Source organism: Acomys minous, assembly GCF_964271855.1.
Source record: "Acomys minous genome assembly, chromosome: 6".
Taxonomy (NCBI): domain Eukaryota; kingdom Metazoa; phylum Chordata; class Mammalia; order Rodentia; family Muridae; genus Acomys; species Acomys minous.
Window position 1 is genome coordinate 62,245,656 of NC_140487.1, and position 13,121 is coordinate 62,258,776.

The 13,121-nt window shown below is 39.3% G+C and overlaps 1 protein-coding gene across 1 annotated transcript in view; it reads right to left on the reverse strand.

The window, feature by feature from the left end:
• Positions 1 to 13,121, reverse strand: part of CNTNAP2 (contactin associated protein 2) — a 2,010,562-nt gene that overhangs the window by 929,561 nt on the left and 1,067,880 nt on the right. Inside the window, exon 10 of the mRNA XM_084788077.1 lies at positions 3,524 to 3,695. Within this exon, the coding sequence (XP_084644203.1) occupies positions 3,524 to 3,695 (172 nt within the window). The remainder of the gene's footprint in view (positions 1 to 3,523; positions 3,696 to 13,121) is intronic.

Here is a 13,121-nt window from a genome sequence, read left to right on the forward strand (position 1 = left end):
TCTCCATATTCTCACGTGGAAAGACACAGGGCTAGGGGTGCTTTGTCAGTATCTCTTCAATGAATCGGAGTAAAACGAACATGGACTGTATAATATATAAAATATATATATATATATATATATATATATATATATATATATATATGGGATATATATATATATATATGGGATTCTACAGCTTAGAATATCAAACTAGGGACATTTTAAGTCAATAAAAGAGGAGATTTCACCAATTCGTATTGGATGTGAATATTTGTTTCTCTCTCTCTTAAAAGATGCTAGGAGAAAGAAAATGGTTCTCATGATGTGAAGTAGATTAGGTTAACTGAGGTAGCAGTAGGTAGTGCCATTCAGTGGCCTGGGTTCTTAGGCTAAATCCAGCAGAGGAAGAAAACTGGGTCCCAGCATTCTTCTCCATGTTTCCTCATTGCACATGCAATGTGACCAATGTGTCCTGATGTCAGACATTTCCTTCACAGGGCTCTGTACCCCATGAAGAGTGAGCTGAAACAAATTCTTTCTTTCTTACATTTAAACAGGTACTTTTTTAATAGCAACAAGCCAAGTAACTAAATCAGCTGTCACTCCAAATGACAGTTTTGACTGTTGCGGAGAACATATGCAGCATAGACAGAGAGTCTGGCTCAGTGTAGCACTAAGCTACCAAATATGGAAATGTGTGCCTTCTACGTGGAAGATTCCCCGTGCTCTCTCCTCACCATGATCATGATCATGGGCTTCCTTCTTTTAATCAAGTGCCACTGACTCTTTGTGGGACAATGCCACCCTTCCATCTCTATTAGAAAAGTTGAACAAAAAGTTCAGCATCACCTGTCCTTCCCCTGGAAGAAACTCTTTAAGTAGGACAGCCTGGGACGTGATTTTGAAATGAAAGAACAAAACTGCTCACGTACAAAGCTGAGTGAGACCAGTGGACAGTTCCACAGAAGTGACTGTCTCATTAAAGCCACTGACATAGAAAGAGCACCAGGAACGAGTGCTTTTAATATTTGTGTAAGAGAAGAAATGAACTGTGACCTTGTAGAAACCACCTAGATACCATCTAAAGTCAGACAAGGGGGTCTCTGAATTATTCATGCTTTAGTTTTTCTGGTTATCACTACCATGCACTTCAAGCAGAAATAGTGGCTAATATATCATGACTGTCTCCCAAATTAATCTTATATGCTGTTGAAATTGTTCCTTGCTCTGTTTATACAAGAGCTGTGTAGGCTGTAGTGGCAACATTCTTACAGACGTAACATAAACAAACAGGGTGCTCCCCTTTCTCCTGTTGTAAACATATTCAGACTTAAAATAAGTCATAGTCTATAGGCAACATAAGCCGTGGCTACTGTGACCTGTAAGGTATCATTTGCATTGCTGCCAACTTAATATGTTAGAAAAACAAACGTGCTTCATAATCAAACATTTCAGTGTTTGTGGGATAGATTAGCTGTCTCTAGCGGCTTTGAAGGCTGTATGAGGGGAGGCCAAAGTGAGGAACAAGCACTATCTTTTTTGTTTCTGTATTTGTATCTGTTTGTGGCTGTGAGCCTATGAGTGTTTGTCAGCTGAGAACCTGGGATTCCCTGGAGGTGGAGATACAGGGATTCCAAGTCACCTGTTATGCACCCTGGGATCTGAACTCACATCCTCGGCAGGAGCATCCGGGACTACTGACTGCTGAGCCATCTCTCCAAGATTGTCTTACTTCTATATTTAATGGCAATTTTCATTTTACAAAATATAAAATTAATGGAGTTAGTGTTCAGAATAAGGTAGCCCATCCTCAAATAATCTGAAACAGGCTGAGAAAGCTGTTAATTCACTACGGTAGCATCAACATGTAGTTTCCATAGACAAAATATCTCAAAATGAAATGCCTTAAGCTCTAAGGAATAGCAAACTTGGAATTAGAGTATTTAGAAAATACTAGGTGAGAGAAGCATGGGAGAATGGGGAGATAGAAGGATCCAGAGGGTCCTAGAAACCTACAAGTAGAACATTATGATGGGTGGATCTGGGTTCAGAGGTCCTGCTCAAACTATGGCACCAGCCAAGGACAATACGTGCAGTAAACTTCGAACCCCTACCCAGATCTAGCCAATGGATAGGGCATTCTTCACAGCTGAGTAGAGAGTGGGGACTGACTTTCACACTAACTTTGGTGCCCCATATTTGATCATGTCCCCTGGATGGGGAGGCCTGGCGGCACTCAGAGGAAGGATAGCAGGCTACTAAGAAGAGACTTGATACCCTATGAGCATATACAGGGGGAGGAGGTCCCCCTCAGTCACAATCATAGGGGATGGGAGTAGGGAGAAAGTGGGAGGGAGGGAGGAATGGGAGGATACAAGGGATGAGATAACAATTGAGATGTAATATGAGTAAATTAATACAATATATTTTAAAAAATAGAAAATACTGAACTAGGGAATCTAGGAAATTTTATGTGATACTATCACAATTCATAGGAATGTTCTGCCTTTATTGTCTGTGTGGATTCACATGCAAAGGGAAGGCATGAGAGTGGAAGGGGGACTTGTGGAGAAGAAGAATTTTAGTGGGACAGGAAGTGGGAAAAGAGAGGGAGTCTGGGAGAAAACAACTGAAAGTTATGTAAATGTTTGAGACTGCCAAACATGAAATGAAAGTTTCTTCTTATGTTTGCAAAACCCAATAAACAATAATTTTTAATATTTCTATATATGTATATTGTAATGGAATTATTTGCAGTAGTCTGTGTCAGTCAACCCTCATTAGCCATTAGTCTCTTGTGATTACACCTGGCACGGAGTGGTCTTTAGAAGGGACAACAAACTGAGGCTGAGAAGAGATAAGAATCTTCTGCTTGGCAGATGGAGGCAAAGGTGGCACTGACAGCTGAGGGTGTCAACCATTGTACAGCTGCTGCTTGCAGTAGGACATGCACAATGTCCACATCCCTGCACAAAGTTGGTAGACAAACGTGATGCTGCAGATTGCTTCATCTTTCATACATCATATGTATATGTACATGTGTATCTATACACATATGCACATGTTTTCATGTGTGTATATATATACATATATACATAAACACATATATACACATATAATCCATACATACACACAGGTATACAGATTATACATATACATGAATACACATACATGTACAAAGCACATTATATATACTTACATACACAAATATAACCACACAATTATACTCCAGACATATACACAGACACATGCACACCCATTATATATATGTGTGTGTATGTGTGTGTATGTATACATATATAAATATTGTCTTTGCTGATATCACAAATAAACTAGGTAAAGTAGGCACTCCACACAGCAGCTATTCATAAGCCCAGGTTTTTTGGTTTTGTTTTGGGTTTTTTGGTTTTGTTTTGGGTTTTTTTTTGTACGTGTGTGTGTTTGTGTTTATCTTTTTCTTTTGTTTCTTTCCTTGTCAAGCAGCAGAGTCATGGATCTGTGAAGCCTGGGTTACTTAATGTAGGATGAACAGACGGCTTACCTGTCTATGATGGCGCACATGTCGATGGTGACATTCGCAAAGCTTCCTGGCTTCCTCTGTGCCACTTCATATAAATTGGCAAGCTGGTCATCTACCTGAATGAGCTGCATGCACCCTTGGAATGATGGCTGGAGGACAGAGTGACTGGCATTGTTCATGTGGTTGGGAAATCCTGCAAAGCAGAAGGAACAAGGAGATTACAATGGGTACCAACATGTTTTATTAAATGCCTCCAGGGCCTTTGACCAGATGCAGCCACCTGACTAATAGCGGCACTTCTTTAATTCTTGCTGACACAGTAGAGGGGTGTTTCAGAGTGTGACTTCACATTAGGCAAAAGTCAGGTTTGGGGTTCAGGTTAAGTGAGAATGGTCCCCACGGACTCACGGATTTGAATGCTTACTTCCATAGCAGGTGGAACTATTTGGGAAGGATTTGGAAGTGCGGCCTTGTTGGAGTAGGTATGGCCTTGAATGTTTTTCTAATCCAAATTCACCTACTAGGAAAAATTAAACTATACTCATTAGTCTTAAATTCTTTACAAATTTTTTTCTTTTCAGCTCTATAGGGTTGGCAAAAGACAACCAATACATACAAAAAGAGTTGGCACTGACATATGACATTAAATGAACAAAAGTGAATATCTTAAAGAAAACAAACAGAATTTGGTCCTTATGTGATTCTTTAAAATGTCCTATTTTGGTTGATTACAATAATAATTCACTTCAGTAAAACCCCTTCTCTCACGTCTTTAACAGCTATCAATATGTAAATCCTTAAAAGTATTATTTGAATTTCTTTTAAGGTGTTATCTCAGAGGTGCACATTATTTTCCACCAATACAGCACTGAAAAGGGGATTATATTTAGTTCTTGTCGTTAAAATGACCTTCTGTTTCAATACTGCTACATGGCTTGTGTGTATGTATCTTTGTGTGTGTTGTGTGTGTGTTCATGTACACGCCTGTATATGTATGTGTGCATGTGTTACTAAGCTATGTGTTTTCCTTGACATTGACTTAGTCCCTTTACAAAAATGCTGACTTCTGGATAAGTTGCCTACTTAGAATAGTTGTATACATACAATGAAATTTTCACTTGTCTAATCATGATAAAATTGAGTGGATTTTAATGGCTAAACTTAGCAGACAGAAAACATGCAGCTGTAACTTTTGTGGCTGCTCTTAGCAGGGTTCTCATTGGGTTCAGCTTTTGTGAATACTTAGGAGTCTAAACATCCACATTAACTTGGAAAGATTTTGAAATGAGTAGCTGTCTTTATGAGAGTGAGGACTCTCATGAAGCCGAACAGCTGCACAAATGCTCATCACTTCCAACTGGGTGTGATTAAGCTCCCCAAACAAGACTTCAGCCTCCACTCACGATGCTGTTCTGTTTGGTCTTGATACTCTTAGAGTCTGCAATCGTCAAGTCTTTTCATGATCTTACATGAGGCATATTCTAGTGGAAGATAATTATGAGACTAATCACTACATAGCCATTGAAACATACTCCCTTTTCTTGTATTATCCTTAAGGCTTTAAAGATAGATTCCATTTACCCTTGTGTACAAGCATTCAGAGGCTTCTACAGCATCTTTGGACCATAAATTTGAATTATTTTTATAGACAACAGAAAACTGTGCAAGTAGTGTAAGTTTTTGACTTCCAAGGCCCATTTCTCACCTGATATATGAAATTGCTCACTTTGGCCACCAGGCAGTGTTGTGGGGAGGCCTATGAGGGAGTAAAAGATTTCTATTACTACACTGTGTTGTGTGGCGTAGATGGGAATGCGTGAAGACTGGGTTATTGCTTCCCAACAGGAGGAATGAAGAAATATCCTTTTTGGAAACAAATTACAATAAAACTCCCAAAGGAAAGTATGAGTTAACCTAATGAGCCTTCATAGAATTGTTGGTCAGAAGCCTTAATGTCTCTTGGGACACAGTCAGTAACGACTTAAGGAAAACAATAGAAATTGCCCTGGAAACAAAGGCATATGGGATCCTTAGTATGCTGTAGAGCAAAGTTTATCAACACTGCTGTCTGTCCAGTTAGCGCTACCATTGCTGTGATGAAACATCATGACCAAAGCAATTTGAAGAGGAAAAAGCTTACACTTCCAAATGTCTGTTTATCACCCAAGGAACTCAGGACAGGAACTCAAACAGGGCAAGACCTGGAGTCGGGAGCTGATACAAAGTCCATGGAGGAGTACTGTTTACTGGCTTGCTCTACGTGCCTTGTACAACCTGCTTCCACACAGAAGCCAAAACAACTTACTGAAGGACAGCACCACCCATAATGGGCTGGGCCCTTCCCCATCAATCACTGTGAAATTTTCCTAGCGGTTTCCCTTTATCCCCAACTAATGGATTCATCTTCTTAACTTTGGTTCCCTCCTTTCAGATGACTTTAGCTTGTCTCAAGTTTACATAGGATTCTCTAACACAGTCTATAATATTGCACAAATGAAAAGTTATACTTATTAAGCTAGCGAAGGGCATCTCCAGCACAGTACTGGAAGTGTTGTCAACAAACCTAATTCAATTTGCCTGTCAAGTTAATTTGGCTTGAGAAGCACATTGACGTGTCAGGCAGGATTTTTCCAGAGAGAGGAGACACACCTCGAGTGTGGACAGCACTCTCTCACAGACTGGGGAGGAGAGCCGATAAAAGGGGAAGCCACTCTGGCTTTAGCAGAATTCTAAGAGCGCTGTCAGGCCACCACAGACTGTGAAGCCCTGAACAAAATATAGCATTCTTCCTCCAAGTTGTTCAGCTTAGGTATTTTATCTTAGTGGTGAAAATACTAACGAAACCTAAAGCAACTTTTAAAAAATATATTTTATTAATTTATTCATATTACATCTCAATTGTTATCCCATCCCTTGTATCCTCCCATTTTCTCCTTACTCCCCTCCCCTATGACTGTGACTGAGGGGAACCTCCTCCCCCTGTATATGCTCATAGGGTATCAAGTCTCTTCTTGGTAGCCTGCTGTCCTTCCTCTGAGTGCTGGAAGAAGCCATGAATTCCAAGAATGTCTTAATTCTACTTTACTCAGACTGTGAGTGATGCAAGAAGAAAGAAGTCACTTCCAAACAATGATCATGTAACAGGAAATGTCAGCTAGTGATCAGAGGAAATATAGTGGTAAAATCTTTGCCAAGATCTCAGACAGGCATGAGGTAATGTGCTATGAGAGAAGAGACCCACTCCGCACCTTCCCCTTGGACCCTCCATACCCCACACAGGAGTATTTCTAATGATCTTGAGGGTATTTTGCTCAGTAGGTCAGGAGCTCAGGGGTGATTAACTCTATGAGACTGTAGATGGGGTTTCTATTAAATGACTGCATTTATTGTTAATTTTCATTTCTTTGCTTTAAAAAAATACATTTCTGAGGGACAGGTGGCACACACCTTTAATCTCAGCACTTGGGAGACAGAGGCAGGTGGATCGCTGTGAATTCGAGGCCAGCCTGGTCTACAAAAGCGAGTCCAGGACAGCCAAGGCTACACAGAGAAACCCTGCTTCGAAAAACAAAACACAAAAATACATTGTGTGTGTGTGTGTGTGTGTGTGTGTGTGTGTGTGTGTGTGTGTTAGTCACACCATGTTTTGTCTATTGAGGCCAGAGGAATATTTGCAGAGTCAGCTTTTTCCTTTTATCCTATTGGTCCTGGGGCTCAAGCTCATGTCATCAAGCTTAGCAACAGTCTCATTTACCCTCTAAGGCATCTCGCTGGCACTGTTTGTTTCTTGGAAACATGGCTGTGAACTCATCTTCCTACCTTCCTAGATTTTTAAAAAAAGGACATTGCCATTAGCAGTAAAGCCATCAGTTTTGACCAGCATATATTAAATAGACAGAGGGCCTAAATATAAAGAAGCTTTTGAACTTTTTGGGCAAAAAAAGAAAAGAGGAAGAAACTGAAAACATAGACGACCTATTAAGTAGAAGAGAAAGAGGAGGAGAAGAAGGAGGAAAAGCAGGAGGAGGAAGAGGCTCAGGGTAGCAAAACAAACACATGAAGTTCAAAGAAGTGTGAGAAATCAGTCAGTCTGGGAATTACCAGCGTGTGCCCAAACTGGAACAGCACAGAACAGTGGTTTCAGTTTAACGGGACTTGAGCAAACTCACCACGAGACAGTCTAATGGATTTCAGCCTTAGACGTGGTTCTCAGCAGAGACGTGTGGAGTTTGTGCATGGAAAAGACATGGATAGTCATGGCAGGAAGGATACAACCTTGACTCCATCTCCAAGATGGCAACTGACTATCACATTGTACCTGCATCATTGCAATTACCCCTAGTAATCTCCTCTTTCCACATTGGACCAGTGTCTGCCTATCTGACTTATAGAGCAGTACAGAATATTTAATACATGGGTTATGATATGTAGTTAGTCTTGAATTCCACCAGCTAATGATTTGTTATGGTACCCACATGGAGTCTTGAGCTCACCTCACCCTCTGTTACAGGGGAACCCCCACACCCCAAACTATAACTGATTGGTACATTCCTCGTAGGCTCAGACTTCTGCTCTACATCCAGCAGCTAGCAACTCCTTATCTGACTTGAAGACCACTGAGTTTATTCTTCTTGCTCACAGGGCCATTCCATGCATGGTCAAGGCTTTAAAATTTTAATTCAGAAATACATCAGTGAGAAACATGTTGACATTTGTTCTGACATTAGAATGTCAATCTAAACAGCTGCAAGTTATATTGTTAATCTGATTGAACAAAGTAAATAAATAAATAAATAAATAAATAAATAAATAAATAAATAAATGCAATAGGCACCAGGATTGGGAATTTAAATCGTTATATATGTTTTAAAGTTAAGGGATGTTAAGGAGCCAAGAGAGACGCTGGGAGGGTGCTATGAAGGAGCTGTCTTCAGTATTTCCTTTCCAGTGAGACCTTGGAAGAATGCGTCAAGGTAAACATTAATCACTGCCTACTCCACCTTTCTGAGGAAAAGACTTAAAACAAAGAGCCCCAGGAACGGGATTGGGGGCTGTTCACAAGTAAGCAGGGAGTTAGAAGGGGCCAGGAAGACACTATCTGGTGTACTTGGGAAATTGAATACAGTACAGGTTAATTGCACCAATACATTGATACATGGAGGATGGGAAGAGCCAGGACCCAGTATCAGAGACAGAGGTATAAAGACGGAATGTGAGAAACACTGAATGAAATCTGTAGGCTTGGGCAGGACTTAAATCTGTAAGTGTGAATTTGTGATTCTCGGTATAGGTAACTAGATACACAAGTCAATTTAGACAGGCATGGATTTGGACAAAACACAATTGCTTTCTGCCATCTAGGGGGACAGTTTGAGAGAAGGGTCCTGTGAGAAAGAGCACATGCTCTGACATACCAGTTTTGGTTCATTAAAGCCAGAATCCTGTAGAGAAATGACTGCTGCTAGGGCTTGGACAGGACAAACATACAATGAATCTGGGATATTGTGTGTTGTATTAAAAGATAACGACGTGGAAGGGATTAGAGAGAGACTGACAGAGCTGTTTCAGAATGGCATGAGGCAGTTAACGCTGCCCAAGTTCAAGGTAGCTGGAGTACAACTTTCCCAATTTGAGAACAAAAATTTATATTTTATTCATCAATAAAGAATGATGGGCAATATTAAATAAAATACAAATCTATGCATAAATGTCTGTGTAAAATGAATAAATCAGTGTGGAAAAGAGCAGAGAGGGAGAGAGAGAGAGAGTTCTCTCTACAGCCTCCTGATAACCACGCCAATGTAAGAGGGCTATTGGAGTTTGAGAGCCATTCTTTGACAACCCTCATATCATTAATGAGTTGCGCAGTAAATGTCAATGGAGGCTGAAATGCAAGCTGGGTGGGCCCAAGGACGCAAAGATCTTTTTAGAGCAGCCACTGAAGCTGAAGCTGAGGTAGTCGCTGCACACATTTAAGCTCGGTGTTATCAGTCTGGAGGCAGGCACAGGCATCTCTCAGAGTTCAAGGCTAGCCTGGTCTACTTTTCAAGTTCTAAGCAACCCAGAGCTGCATAGTGAGAGTCTGGCTTTAAAAATGTTAATGCTTGGAAAGGCAAAATTAAATCAGTGTGGGACCTAGAAGACTGAATTGTGATCAAGCTATCAAAGGCATTACTACTATCAGGGATAATGGACAGTCTAGGTTCACCTAACATTATGCAAAATAGGAGAATAAGACACAGCCTTCGGTGTTCCTGCAAAAATACATATGCTTTCCTTTGTAATGCCACAGCAAAGCAATCAGGGCCATCTGCAAATGATAATTTGAGATGCTCAGGGACCATGAGCTTCGATAGGCAACTGAGGATCTAGTTCTGATGAGCTGGGACCAGAAAAGTGGGAGGATGAGGTGAAGCAGGTGTGCTTAGCCTGGGTCCTTTGTTATAAAGGGCATTATTAGGGAACTGGAGAGCCCGCACTTGGCTTTGTCATACTGGCAGCCTTTGTGCTCTTCTCTAAATATTTTTGTGTAAGTTTCAAGTTGTTTTTGAAACAGAAACTGATGCTAAAACTTTGTGTCAGCTGAGAACCTGTTTTAGATTAAATGTATTCCATTTTAATCAATGCCCATGATTTTCAATGAAATTGTTCTTCCTAAAGCTGGTAGATTTTTAGCTAATAAAAGTCCAAATCCAGTCTTTCTTATAGCCCGTGACATGGCATTTGATGAGCAGATGAATATTCCACACAGTCTGCTTTCTCAACATAGATGACATCTGTTTCAAGACTAGTAATTTCCTTACACTCATCTGTTGGATTACTACTGTTTTGGCTTTTAAATTCAGGATCTTGGTGACCTACCTGATTGCACGTGTCCTAATATTTTTAGGTTCCAACATTTCTTTGCATCTTGTTTAGGTAGAAGGTTTAGGAGTTTAGGCTTGAAGGGGAGTCAAAAGTTAGAAGGTAATTTCCTCCAAGGTAATTTTTTTATCAGTTCATTTTGGTGATGCAATAGGAAAAAATCACTCTCTTATCCTTTTTAAGTTTTCTATGAATAACTTATTTTATATTATATTAACACTTGCAATTTCTTTACAACAGAAATGTTTAAGGTACAAACCCAAGAATTTTGCACCTGTAAGGTTTAGGTCTTTCATAAATAGATTAAATTCTGTGCATTTTTATTGTATTTTAAATATGGACAACAGACAAATTATAATTGCCATCATGATGAGCTGTAAAAAAAATAAATACAAACATGTCTATAAAATAAATGTTCAGAGGTTTACAGTGGGCAGCATATAACAAAGAGACCTAGCTGCCTTACTTCATCTGCCTTTCTACTGCTACAAATTGTTTAGGCCATTTCTATCAATTTAGTATTCATTAAAACACTTAACAATTGAATATTTATATCCTCAAGAATGTGACAACCACATTTGTGAAAAACTTCAGACATAAGAAGATAAATGGATATGATCAAAAAAACAATCTGTTTCTGCTGACTGGGTAAATAAATCGGGAGTGTTAGTGTGGGATTCTCTTCTAGTAGTTTTTGTTTGTTTGTTTTGCTGACAAAGGGTTTCCAGCTATTTTTTCTGGTCCTGCCAGTTAGGTCTCTTACACCTATGTCTTTCTGGTCAGTTAAGCTTGAAAGCTCCTCAAAACTGTCCCTGGGCCATGTCTGTTTGTCTGGGAGACTCTTTCCTTCCTTAACAGTGGCCTCAAGTGTCATGTGTCTCACTCAGCTCGGGACAATCTGAGCCTCTTATTCCAGAGCATGTTTGTGTTCAAACTCCAGACCCATCTTCCTGTCCTTGCTGGAATTCTGCTATCATCTCTTAGCAGCAGACTTCCCCACAGCCTCAACTTCACTTTATTCATTGGTAAATCATGCAAGCCAATCAGCTCAGCTTCCAGCCTCACCTATCCTTATAATGTGCCAGGAACATCTTAGGTCCCTTCCACCTTTTAAACAGCTCTCATTTCTGCCTGACTGTCTTAGCCAAACCTCCAGCCCATTTCTGGTGTATGGCCAAGGGGGTCTCTAGTGAACATGATAACCTGAGCATGTGTCCCTCTTCTTAAGGGATTGCTTCTGTCAGAACACATGTGCACAGCCCTTGTGAAACAGATCTGAGCTGTTTCTCTGGCGGTCTGCTATTTTGACAGCAAGATCAGTTTGTAAAATTTATGAGGCCACATACTTGAAAAGGGAAATACCTAAATTCTAAAAGACATACACTAGATTAATTGCTTTAAGTAAAATTAATATAATGGGTTACTTAAAGATATCAAAATTGAAACATATGCTTTAGCCAGAATATCTTTAAATATACAAGCCTTAGTATTTTATTAGAAAATAAGGGTTTTTAATCCTAACATTACTGCGCTATTAAAGTAATACATTATTCAATAAATGATTGTACATCTTCTTTCCTATTCTCATACAATGCACATAAGATATATATTATATTTACAACAATATTGGTTTAACGTGCAAAGACAGTAGAGAGCTTTGGAGTGTTTTTTCAGCAAACATATGGAAATTTATTAGAATATAGCAAATTTAAGGAACTGACAAGCATTTTGTCAACCTAGAATAGTTAGAAATCTGTGAAACTGAATTTCCGATGTTCCTTTAAGAGTGGTTTTAAAAAATGGACCATAAAGACAGGCAGAGAAGAGTAAAGAGATTAGACTACTGTGATATTTTTACATAGGTTTTACAATGTTTCACTCTTTTAAAGGAAGAAGAAATGTGAACTGATCCATAGGCCTGTCAACTTTAGTCCCTAAGGGGTTGCTAGCATCTCACATACTGAGATAGATATAATTGCACAATCAGATTATAAAATGATATTGTCTTATTGACTTTTTCCTTATGAGCTCACACTGTTTATTAAGTACTTTGGACCCCAGGATTTAAAGATACCAGGCCACAAGAATGCCTACAAATGTTATTGATCATAAAACTATTCAAAAATCACACACACACACACACACACACACACACACACACACACACACACTCATAACACTATTACACATATTACAGAATAAATACATTACAGTATTCCAAGTTATTTTTATTAATGCTTTTTTCTATACACAAATATATTTAAAGGGTCAATTATATCTTAAATATATTAGCACAAATATTGTAATAGGAAATAATTTATTTTAAAGATATTTAACATTCAATGATATTGACTTAGGAATAATTAGAAAAGAGACAAGCATAATGTGAAGAAATCTATTTCCCACAAGAAGGTCTAGAAACTCTCCCACTTGCAAAAGAGAGCTAGATTAAAAAGTCTCATGCACCCTTTAAATTAGGTATCTGGAGGAGAATGGAAAATCGAGGGCATTGGATAATACTGAGCCGCTAGTGTTTAGTAGCATCTCCTCATCTTTGGAATGCAGGGGTTTGAATTTTAAAGGTCAGGCAGTGTAGAAACCGGGCTACAGGCCTGTTCAAAGATCAGGAATGTCCCAATATTCGTATCACATTACACCCAAAGTGCTAAAATCCCAGGTAAGTAGATACTGGACACAAGATTACTAGTCAGCAAAAAGGGCTGACAAGAAAATTTGTCTTTCTTTGCCTGGCCTA